A 12309-nucleotide genomic window follows, 5' to 3' on the forward strand; every position below is an offset into this window, starting at 1 on the left:
TGCTGCAATAGACATAGGCTGCTGGGGGATTTCCATGATGCATTGAGTTTTTCCTTTCTAGTCACCATTCTCACTCACTATGTGTTAATAGACCTCTCTGCATTGAATCATACCTGTTATCAATCTCTGTCTCTCTTCCGCAGCATGTCATATCCTGTTTTCCTTCTGTCACCCCAACCGGTCACAGCAGATGGCCGCCCCTCCCTGAGGGTGGTTCTGGCAGAGGTTTCTTCCCGTTAAAAGGGAGTTTTTCCTTCCCACTGTCGCCAAATTGCTTGCTCATAGGGGGTCATATGATTGTTGTATCTATTATTGTACGATCTACTGTACAATATAAAGCGCCTTTAGGTGACTGTTGTTGTTATTTGGTGCAATATAAATAAAATTGAATTAAACTGAATTAATAAAAATAATAAAGTGTATTTGTATTGCCCAGAAAATAAGATACATTAGTCTGATATTTAAATTGTATTTTTCAGATAACTACTTAATTGCTTCGATTTTAACCATTACTAATAACTTGGATACAACTGTCCATCTGTCCTCTGCATGGTGTTTTTAATTGCTGCAAACAGTCTTTAGTTTGTGAAAGAAAACCTACACAAACCAGGGGCAAACATGGTAACTGCAACTCAACACCCATATTTCATTCATCTGAACAAAATACAAAAAAATATAAACTACTTAAAACCTCAATTGACTCATTTGGATTGCTGAGGTGTACAATGACTATGACCAAAAATCTGAAAACGTGGCCTTTAAATCTCCCTCTTAACCTGACAAACCTGCATGCATGTGTCACTGAGCTAATCGAGTAGGAAGAAACAGCTTACCAGATTTTCGCTGAGTAGCAGTTATGCCACTTCATCCATAGCCGGAAAACTGACACACTGACAAGGTAACAAAAACTATATTTACTGGCTTTCAAACTACATCTGACAAAACACCCGAGTGACACATATTCTTATGATTTGGATATTTTACAAAGTGGTTAATGTCCCCTCAAGAGTGACTGAGGTGATAGAGTAGGCTTGAGCAGATTCTCAGAGCAGAAACACAACTGCATACCTCTGCACTTCTCTCAGGCCAAGAAATATATACATAATCATTGTTTTCAGCAGCTGGAATTAGACGATGTAAAACTGAACAGAAACCACAGCTTGTTGACCTTTAATGTAATCTGAATGCAGGGTCAATTTTAAAGATACACACGTCAGTAGAGTGATCGGATAAATGGATTTTGTATGTAGCTCCATATGGAACTTAGCAATCAGAAATATGGAATCAAAGCAGGTGTTAAAAAGTGCAGATCACAGAGCACAGAAAGTCAACAATGCTTAGACTTCAGTAAAACCATGCCTCTTTTGTGCATGGACAGGAAATGTTTACAGCAGCAACTTCTTAAAAAATGTATGTAATATGAGCTCTAACCACTTCTGTGAATTAATGAATGAATAAAATACTTTCTGATTCTTAAGCCAAGCCACTCTGTATAATTAAAATCTGATAAATTACACCAAAACATTAAAACCAACCAATTTTCTCCACAGGGCAGTTCCAGCCACAGCCTGCTGTGCAAAACACGCTCTGTTTCTTACATCAATATTTTACTCTTTTTTTGGGGGGGCGGGGGTAATACAATTTGGTACATTGTTATATAAAAGCATCCTAGCATACAACAACATACCGCAGACAGTCATCAATTATGGGCGGGACTAGGGAAACAAAACAAAAGGCCAACTGTGGTACCTGCACAGCAAATAACAGTGTAGTTATACAGTAATGTAAGACTGGCAGATTCCTGGTGGAAAACACAGCTGCCGATCACTACTATAAAAAGACCAAATAATAATTTCTTAGGCATCACTTTATGCTCCCTCTCAGGGTGTGTGGCCACAGATTTTCTGCCAGGATGTGTGTTTAGCTTTTGCTAAACGGTGATTGTGGGTAATAAAGTTGTGGGGGTGGGGAAGAGAGTGAGTAATATTGCACACAGATTACTACTTTGCTTAAATGATGAAATTGTGTCATAACTACAGAAACATTTAGAGCCTCAGATAAACAAGGAAGGGCCAATGTTTTGGGGAGAAAAAATGCTGTCAAAAAAGTGGAAATTTCTCTGTGAACACTATGTGATTGAAAAGATAAAACTAAAAACAATCACATGGCAAAACAAAGATAAATGGTGTAGCAAGTTATAGCAGCTCAACGGGGCCCAGACTCATTCAGCTGTCTATGCATACTTTAATGGAGATGCTGTTTTGACATGTCTTTTTCCTGCAGCTCCGAGGGACTGCCTGCAACTTTAAACAGAACTGACCAACTTTTTAGAGCAGTTTAAACCACTCGTGTTCAGTTATTCCAAATATTTTTGGATACGCTTTGTTTCATTTGTTGGTATTTTATTCCAAAGTGGTATTATCTAAGGATGTTTTGGCTGTGGTAACAGCTTCGTATACTACAACTCCTTAGAGAAGCTACTTGAATTAGTATCTACTAGCCATACTACAATCTTGTGGCTTCAGTGCTGACTTTGAATATTTAGAGGACATATAGAGGTTAAAAAAGTCACCATATAAAGAAAGATTCCTGTTTAACAATCTATTTCTACTACAGCAACTTAATAAAGAAGCTTTAATGAAAATAGGCAGTGCAACACCAGTGTAATCCCATACAAATGATTTGTACTTAAATAACGGCTCTGTGACTTTCAGTTACAGAGGATATGCAGAACTAGCCCATATTATGGTTTGCAACACAACCTGAACATTACCTTGAGTATTGAGTTGAAATCTCCTGTCAAAATGATCCTGTAATACTCTACATACATTAGCTTCTCTCTAATAGTAGGTTGACACCTATCCAGGCCCAAACATTTCCAAGCCATTAACCATCAGAAAGACACATTGGTGTTCCGCACTTACTTTATGTATCCCTTCCATTTCTAAGCCACTGAGGTTTGCGTAAAGCGAGTGGTGCCTCTTTCCTAACAGTGATGTTGTAGTGACATTAGCTGTCGTTGGGGTTGCCTTGTCTGAGAGGCTGCCTTGTTGCTTATCATGTTGCTCCACCGACCCCCTCAACTCCGGCTGTTGTGCCTCAAAAGCTTTCGCCTCTTCGCGGCTCTCCATTCCTCTGTTTGCCGGCGCGGGCTCAGGCTGCTCAGGCCGAGTGCACAAGTCGTACATCACTCTCTGTCAAAGTTAAACAGAGCGGAGGAGATCAATATGACCACAAGAGGTGCTCGGCCAAGACCAAGCCATTGCTTGTGTTTCATTTGCTGAAGGAGAATTACATGGACCGCAGGTTGACTTCCACCAGTTCACGAGCAGGACTGGGCTCTTATTCAAGGCTAAGGTGAAGTGTCTGAAAACAAGCAAATGACTCTTACTGCCATGGTATCAAGCTCTTAATTTTGTAAATCCATGCTAAATGGTACTGACAAAAACAGCTCTCGTGCTGGATGTTGAGGGTTGATTAAAAGCAGTTATAACTCCTGGTTCATCTCTAAAGTACCTCCTCTCTTTACGCAGTGACGTTTTCCAAAATGAGGACAATCAGCTCCAAAGGGATATTATATATTTTTGGTCTTCGCTTGTGAAAACCAATCAATGAATGTCACAGCACAGCAGCATTCTTGAGCATACTGTTATATTTATCACAGTGTAGCATTCAGATTCAGAGTCCAGCTCACCACATTGAAATAACCCATTTCTTCTTGCCTCGCTGCTTGTCTGCACGAGGGGGAGGGTTGTCATAAATAGAAAAGGAAAGACACGCTAGTTCACTCATACCCTACGTAATGTTGAAATAGCCCGTGCAGTCCCAAATCAAGTAGAACACGACAAGAGACGTGTGATAGCGAAAAAAAGAACAGACTAACAGGTCTTCGCTTCAGCCCTCATTCTCTCAGCAAGGTTGAGATGTGGGTGGCATGCTTACTCCTCAGCTGTGAGTCTCTCCGTATTCATGCTGCCTTGTCAAGAAGCATTTCATCCAGAAGCAATAAGACTCAACAGGGTGCTTAATCCCTTCTTGGTTGCTGCGCTATAAAGGTGAAGCAGGAGGACGAAGAGAAAAATGTGTGTGTGTGTGTGTGTGTGTGTGTGTGTGAGATGTCGAGTGTCTATGAAAGGAGGGGGCTGGGAGAACTGCATCCATCGTCCTATCACAAAAAGGCAGGTTTTGAGAAGGGACCCAATCATTACAGGGACGAGAGCTCGTTTCCATGGAGATGACGCTGGAATGATGTTGGCTGCCTATTGATTGCTCAAGGGGTAGTAGACAGTGCAACAGAGGGAGGCTGCAGGAGGCAGGCAGACAGACAGCTATGACCAGCAGAAACTGACTGTAATGTTTTACTGTAGTTGTGCACTAGGGAAATGGACGCAATTAGAGTACGGTAGATGGATATGTGAAATACATCGTATAGTCATTTACTTGACTGGATATGAGAAAAAAAAGTATGTTTTAGACAGTGAGGGCGAAAAGTTCATCTTAAGAGTAAAGTTTCTTCATGTGAAACTGTAAAGAAATCAGAATCAGAATACTTTATTAATCCCATAATTAATGAAATTATGCAGTATTAAAATAGGCCTCTATGAATAATTTTTACTTTCCCGACACAGGAAGTTATAGCCAATCAGTGTCTGACAAGCCTCACCTCTGTAAACTGGAATAAATTTACTGGAAATCCCAGCTGTGCTGTGGATGCCTTTTTGCTGCATTTTGATAGTTTATCTAACAAATAATCTATCTTACTGTGCAAGAAACCACCAAAGGAATTTGCATTTTGGTGAGTGATATTTTTAAAATAAGCATTTTTTTTCTAGTTGTGAAAATGCAACTTTCGTATAAAGCATTACTTCAAACAGAGAGGCTATAGTTAGGAGCAACAAAGACTAACTGGAAATTTTGGCTTTTTAAAATTTTTTTCTACCTGGTATTTTTCTGGTGTGTTGTCAGTGCAATCAAAAGTAAAATCACATACAGTTCACCCTGAAAATTAAAGTTCACATTTCCTTTACCGTGCAGTTTTTGATACATTAAATGGTTAAAAATTGAGAGCCACAGACTTTTGGCATACACACACAAGGTTCCTTTTTTTGTCCTAACATCGGTTTCCCCAGCTTCAACCTATTCCATTATTACTTAGTTTGCTCACAAGATCTTAAATCTTAAGTAGCCTAAAGACAAACCAACCAACACATGAGTGCCTCTGAACACCATCTATATTCTGCTTCAACTCCTTTGAAATTTTAAATTTGCTCCTTTGTTAGTAGCAGTGTTCTTGACAGCAAAACAACTAAATAATATGTGAGAGAGCTGCAGTACACATGACCACTGCTTAGGGCTGTGTGATATGATCAAAATCTCATATCCCAATATAAGACATCTATTGTGCCGATAACGATATAAATCACAAAAATGTAACATTTTCTGTAAATTCTGTGAATCTCGGGCAGCTCGACTTGCGTGAAGTGTTTCCAGCTGGGCGTCGTGTACCTGGAGTCGAATGTTTTAACCGATGTATGAAACTATACATTTTTAGACATAAGTTGTAACTGCCACCGTTTTCTTTGTGAGTATTTATTACGCAGCGTGCTGCGGGGAAAAGCCTGTTCTAACGTTTGAGTCTAAGGTTTATTTTTAAGCACCTGATGACTCTGTTTTGCTTCTCATCCATAAATACTTTGCATAGTCTTTCACGTGATTCAGTTTATTTAGAAAAGTCTCAACAGGATCTTGAGGTTTATTGTGAAAGGTTTATGTGGAAAATAAACAAGCGGACATGCAGTGGTTTTACCTTCGTTGTTGCTAACGACAACGCATAAAAACAGGCGCTTGTCTGTTCATAGTGTGGTTATATTAAATATAAGAGAAAGGGAGAACTTTAAGAAAATTAATATAGCCACTACAGTGACCATCAAAACGATGAAAAAATATTGCCGCAGTTTATTTTGCGACACAACGAAACAAACGATAACGTAAAATGAAACAATAGATGTTTTTATATCGTGATCCGATATATATCGTTATATCGAACAGCCCTACAGCCCTGCTTACAACAAGATACAGTAACTATGAAAAATCTTACTGAGCATAAAATAATAAATCTCAAACCACATATGCCCCTGCAAAGAAAGGAGCTTCAGCCAGGCGCATCATAGATCAATGGCAGAGACATCCTTTTATGCTCATTTTGGCACAATCGGAAGAGCATCTCACAAGAAAATAAATATTATGTTACACTCACACACTTCACATTGAAATTTAAACATTATTACAGACAAGATATAGACTGATTAAAAAGCCCAAAAGAAAAAACAATGAATATGCCTTTCCACACATGCTGAAAAATATTATCAGCAGATCAGACATGACGAAAAGAAAGAGGGATGAGTCAGTGCATTCTTGTTAGAGTATTAGTATTTGGGTCCAATACCTTAGCAGCAACGTGTAAGAAATATTAAAGAAAAATATAGAGAGATGAGCAATTGCCCACTTTTTAGATACAGTTCAAGTTTTGATTAATTATTCAAATCCATGCCTATGAAAACTTTATCCAAAATTTAAGACATGGAAGCACAGTGACCCAATTCTGCCAGTCCTACAAGAGACACATAAACACACACACCCTCCACCCTCCTCTCTGCACATATCATGCAATATTCACCTCCAATAGACGGTTCAATCTTAAGAAAGTGTGAAAATTAAGTTTCTAAGCTGTCATATCGGCCAAAATGGCTGTTTCGGACTTTAAACTATTTAACACATCTTGCATCATTTTGACATTTTAAAAAGCTGCAACATTTGCTGATATTTGCTTCTTCCCTTTCGTTTTACTTGACTGTTTCGGTGCACAACTGATATACAAAATACAGTTCCTGATAGCTTAATCTTTTAGATTTCATTCATCCATCTGTTCTTTGACTATGACTTGACTTTGCAAGTAACAGCCAATCAGAAGAAAGCTGGCTCAAAAGAAAGAGAAATGGAGCTAAAGCAAGAAGCTAAAATAATTGGCTGCAACAAGGCATATGTATAAATGGAGGTTAAAATAGGCCGAAAAAATCCAGAATGATGTTCGAGCACCTTCACATGATAGGTAGGTTAATGTATATTACTCTTGAAAGAGGTCATTTTTCAAAATTATTCAGTAATAACACAATAATGACATCCAGTTTCCACCCACAATACTATTAAGACCGTAGGGTCTTAATAGGGACCGTAGGGTCTTTACCTTACAACAGCGGTCCCCAACCCCTGGGCCACGGACCGGTACTGTGAGTCGTTTGGGACCGGGCCACGAGAGTTGAGACACAGGTGTGACATTTATGGTTTTTGGGGTTTTTAATCGTTATTTTTTATCGTTTTTAACATTAACTCTGTTTCCCTGGGTCTTTTCCTGTGTGTTATTAATAAATGTTCTTTTTTCTGGTACTGGTTTTATTTTGTTGTATTTATCTTAAAGGTCGGTCCATGAAAATAGTGTTGGACAGCTTCCTTACAATATAAAGCGCCTTGAGGCGACTGCTGTTGTGATTTGGTGCTATATAAATAAAAATTAATCTTTTTTTTCTCATCCCTCTGATGCATTTTGATGGAGATGTAAACAAAGTTGGTTGCAGTAGTTCAGCATCTAGCTAGAGAAGAAATGTGAACATAAATGGAGTAAAGTTTATTTTAAGGAAATTTAAAGGTATTTTCAGGTAATTTCAAATGCAACTTGTCAAGCAGCTCAAAATATCATGACAGAAACACACAAACAATTTCTGCATAGCCCATCAAAAAATGTGTCTGCAACCTGAAGGCACAGCTTTCCTTTTTTATATACTTCTCAGAGACATGGAGGAAAAAAAACATTGATATGTAAAATGGAGTAAGACATAATAAACACCGGACACCATCCCTCCTCACCATCTATCCCCAAGAGCAACTCCAGAATGGAACAATCCAACCGCTCTCCAGGAAACTGATTACAGACCCCAAGCTGTGCATCATGGTGAGCCCAACTATATCAAGCTGGTATCTCTCGGCGTCAAGCACCGGTTCAGGCTCCTTCTCCACCAGAGCAGTGATGCTCCATGTAAGCAAAGCCGGTTGCAGCAGATCAGACCGATAAGGTCCCCACCCTCGACTGCCACTGATCTATATTGCACCATGCTTGTATTGGGTCCACATGAGGCGTGGCGTGTTCTCGCAAGTCTGGCGTTTCAGCAAAAAACGGTTTGCTTAGGGCAGGGGTGGGGAACTCCAGGTATCAAGGGCTGGTGTCCTGCAGGTTTTAGATATTACCCTGGGTCAACACACCTGAATCAAATGATTAGTTCATTACCAGGCCTCTGGAGAACTTGAAGACATGTTGAGGTCATTTAGCCATTTAATCAGCTGTGTTGGATCAATGACACATCTAAAACCTGCACAACACCGGCCCATGAGGCCTGGAGTTCCCCCACCCATTGGCTTAGGGAGACACTAGCAGAATACTCACAATAATGTAGCTCATAGGATCACTAGGCCACACAAATCCCAATCATCAGAATAAGGGGGAGATGAAGAGGCTTTAACCCCTACATATAAGATAAATAAGGATAATATATGGAGCTTAAAAATTAGCATATTTCTCCTTTAATATATTTTTTATTTAATTATTACAGATAATAGTTAAATGAGCACGGCATAAAGTCAGAGAAACTTTGTTATAATTAACACCTGTGGCTGTTAAGTAAACTGATCTGATGATCATGTTTGCAAACAGCTAGCATGCGCACAACATTAACGTGAAAACACTTGCCAAAACTGTACTTGAGACCATTCCGCACTTCAAGTCACACTGTTGTATGTACTGTATGTAAAATATTTTGTACAATGACTTTGAGATCAGCATATATGCTGTTTATATGTCAGTATATAACAACAAAGTTGACTTGGAAATGACAAAGCCATCCATACTAGATTCATGTTGCTTAGCCAGGTTACAGATTTAAGTACTATTGAATTGTTTTTCCATGTGTGGTCACATGATTCTAAAGCATCATGATGCTTATGGAAGGCATGTGTGCAGCTTTTGACTCATGAGATCCAACAGGAGCAGGATCAGGCAAAGATATGCAGCACTGTCCAAGTAAAGACAGTCAGGACCACCACATAAGCATGGACTGAGGACACCAAGGACAGAATATATTTTCATATATAAAAGTTTCTACTAATATACTGAATGCCAACCATAAAAAAGTCACAACTGCCAGGAACTAGAAGAATGTTGCATAATAACAAGATGATAAATGTTTTTAACTTTATCACTTTTTTTATGTGGTGGGTTTTTATTTACTTCTTGTTTAAAAAAAAACACAAAACAAACATGGATAGGTTAACCTGGAAATATGAAGTTGCTCACCTCCATGTTTCTTTTCATACATTTGGACGGCGAGGACTCCTCAGATCTAGAAGACTCAGTGCAGGACAACGGCTGGTCGTCCCAGCCTGCATGGGGAGTGTTGAGAGAGTGGCAAATATTTGGAGATCTGTTCTGACAGGTGTCCAAGACTGTAGGAGTGGCACAGGGGTCAGCTGCACATAAGTTCCTCTCTGAAGGCTGCTTCCACTGATCTAGTTTGATTTTGCTTTTTGGTGAGTGGGAGGTACTATGGGGTCTCTGTAGCAAGCTCCTCTGGGGGGTTAGGAGGGGGGTCGTCTGACAGTATTTACTGCTGTCTTCCTGAGATGGCTTCCTTGACAGGCTTTTGAAAACATGCCTGAGGGGTGCCGCTTTCTGTGCCCCCTGCAACAGTCTTCCATGAGCTTCTAGCAGGTGGCAAAGGAAGATGGCCTTTTCTAGCTCAAATTTCTGCCTGTGATGCAATTTATAAGCTGCCTGCTCACCGTTTATCTTCATATACAGAGTTAGCAGTAAGTGCTCCAGCTTTGTATACGTCTGTCTGCTGCAAAAACAAAAAGCCTTTTTCCGTGTGGAGTCAACGCTACCGTGCCATTTACTGCTTTCAGTGTCCACCTTTTTAGCCAGAAAATACCTGTGTCTGTTATAGTTTCTGTCCTTTTGGTCTCCTCGCCTGGCTGTCAGCTCCCTCACAGCTCTTTGCTGCTCTCTCTCTGCTTCTTCTCGTAGCCATCTAATCTCCGCAGTGAGCGCTTCATGAGCCTGTCGTGTTCTCGATTTTGCCACTTCCCAGTCAGCACGCAGGCTCTCTAGGTCTTGTCCACAGCCCGACAGGTCCTGGCATGGTTTCATAGATGACAGTACCACAGAGTTATCCCTGTCTTCAGTCATGATGCCTTATTCACAGCACAACATGCATGGAAGGGTAAACAGTTCTCACTTCTAAAGAATTGGCTAAGTATCAGAACTGAGTGGCCATGCAGGTGAATGATGGGTTTGGTGGGTTAGAAATTCAGCATGCAAATAACATAAGGTCACTGGGGGGGGGGAGAGAAATCGAAAAAAAAAAGACAGATGAAGGTTAAGGATGAAGGTAATATATGAAATATAAAATGTAGTGTTTTTAGATGATTAAGAAATTGATAGTTTCTTAGGGAGGGTTTTGTTATGAAGGGAGAAAGAAAGACTGAACATCTTTGTGCAACCAGGAAAGGACATTGTGATGGTAGCTGACTGCTTTATGTTCGGACAGAGATTTTAAATTTACCTAGAATAAATATGGCACTCAATAATTAGTTTTTATCTAACGTTGCCTGGATGAACTCAAACATCTTAACAAACACCGAACAAGGCACGAACAATGGAGTGTATGTAACAGCAGTCAAACATTTAGCTGAGGATGCAATAAGTGATATGATGCAAAAAAAAGATCTGTCTTAGCTGCCGTTACTGAAACCCGTTTTGCCCATCACTAGCTCAACTTAGCGGTTCCCATATGGACGCGAGAGTACGGTTAGTATTACACGGAGGATGGGGACTCTGCTAATTCGAGCTAATTAACTAGCTTAATCTTGGTTTAGCATGTTACTGTCATGCCCTCAAATAGGTGACGCTAAACTCTATCACGCTATTCTGTAATGTGAATAACACTCTCGAGTCGGAAAAAACAAAACAAGACAAAAGGAAAAAAAAGAAAAAAAACACTTCTGGCTACTACGTCCTGTTAGCCTGTGTTAGCTTAAGGTTTGTTTGTTTTTTAGCCATAACTTGTCTCAAACTCACCTCTCAGCAGACTCAACTACTATAATGAACTTTTCATCAATGGGGACATCTTCTTTTGACTAAAGTATTTCTGTCAGCATTCAAATTAGCTGTGTAATAACACTAATACCGCCTACGTTTAGTTGTTAAAGGTCCACAGAGCCATGCAAGAAGGGGTTTGTTTATGTGACAGACACCAGTGTCACACTCAGCCTCTGTCCAGCGTCATCCTGCTGGCCCGGCCAGGAGCAATGCTGCTTTCACGTACTTCACGTCCTTTCTCACCATGGCAACGCTTCATGACATATGAGATTGGTAATTTTTCAAGGTTGGATAGATTTCAGTTGTTTTTATATGGCTTCAGTTTCTTATATTTCTGTATTTTATGTAAAGATTTGAGTAGTTCATGGGCTCATTTGAAGTTTTTGGTTTTTATTCCCCCTCCTCCAAAATATGGAGTATTACCTACTGATATTGAAGGCAACATACCATCCTCTCAACTTGTGGGAGATGAAGGACCACTAGTGGTTACACAGTGCTAGTGTGATGTAAATCCGCCAATTTTCTATGTATTTTTAATCAAGGTTTATTATCTTAACTATTATTTTTTTTATAACTATAATAATAACTATTATTAGGGCCCGAGCACCGATAGTGCGAAGGCCCTATTGTATCTGCTCTGTTTATTATCAGGGCCCGAGCACCGAGAGTGCGAAGGCCCTATTGTATCGACTCCGTTTCTTCTTCTTCTTCTTCTTCTTATTATTATTATTATTATTATTATTATTATTAGGGCCCGAGCACTAAAAGTGCGAAGGCCCTATTGTTTCTGCTCCGTTTCTTCTTCTTCTTCTTCTTCTTATTATTATTATTAATATTTAGGCAAAACAAGGGCCTTCTTGAGGGCCTAAACATGGTCAAAAACTCATGAAATTTTGCACACATGCCAGGTCTGGTGAAACATTTTGTATTTTAATGGTTTTACATATGAGCACTGGGAAATGGCTCTAGAGCGCTACCTACAACAACAACAACAACAACAACAACAACAATCTTTATTTATAGAGCACATTTAAAAGCCAAGGGCATGCCAAAGTGCTTTACATAAAAGAATAAAAGAATAAAACAATTAACACTATAATATCAGA

The 12309-nt window shown here is 39.6% G+C and overlaps 1 protein-coding gene across 1 annotated transcript in view; it reads right to left on the reverse strand.

Moving 5' to 3' along the window:
* LOC102307016 (peripheral-type benzodiazepine receptor-associated protein 1) overlaps positions 1–11712 on the reverse strand; it is an 83633-nt gene extending 71921 nt beyond the window's left edge. The window contains exons 1-3 of the mRNA XM_014335541.2: positions 11183–11712; positions 9401–10437; positions 2925–3194 (exon numbers count right to left, since the gene is read on the reverse strand). Coding sequence (XP_014191027.1) covers positions 2925–3194; positions 9401–10291 — 1161 coding nt within the window. The 5' untranslated portion in view covers positions 10292–10437; positions 11183–11712. The remainder of the gene's footprint in view (positions 1–2924; positions 3195–9400; positions 10438–11182) is intronic.
* Positions 11713–12309: the final 597 nt, after the last annotated feature.

The sequence above is a fragment of the Haplochromis burtoni genome, unplaced genomic scaffold, assembly GCF_018398535.1.
Source record: "Haplochromis burtoni strain Fernald_Lab_line unplaced genomic scaffold, NCSU_Asbu1 Contig_115, whole genome shotgun sequence".
Classification (NCBI taxonomy): domain Eukaryota; kingdom Metazoa; phylum Chordata; class Actinopteri; order Cichliformes; family Cichlidae; genus Haplochromis; species Haplochromis burtoni.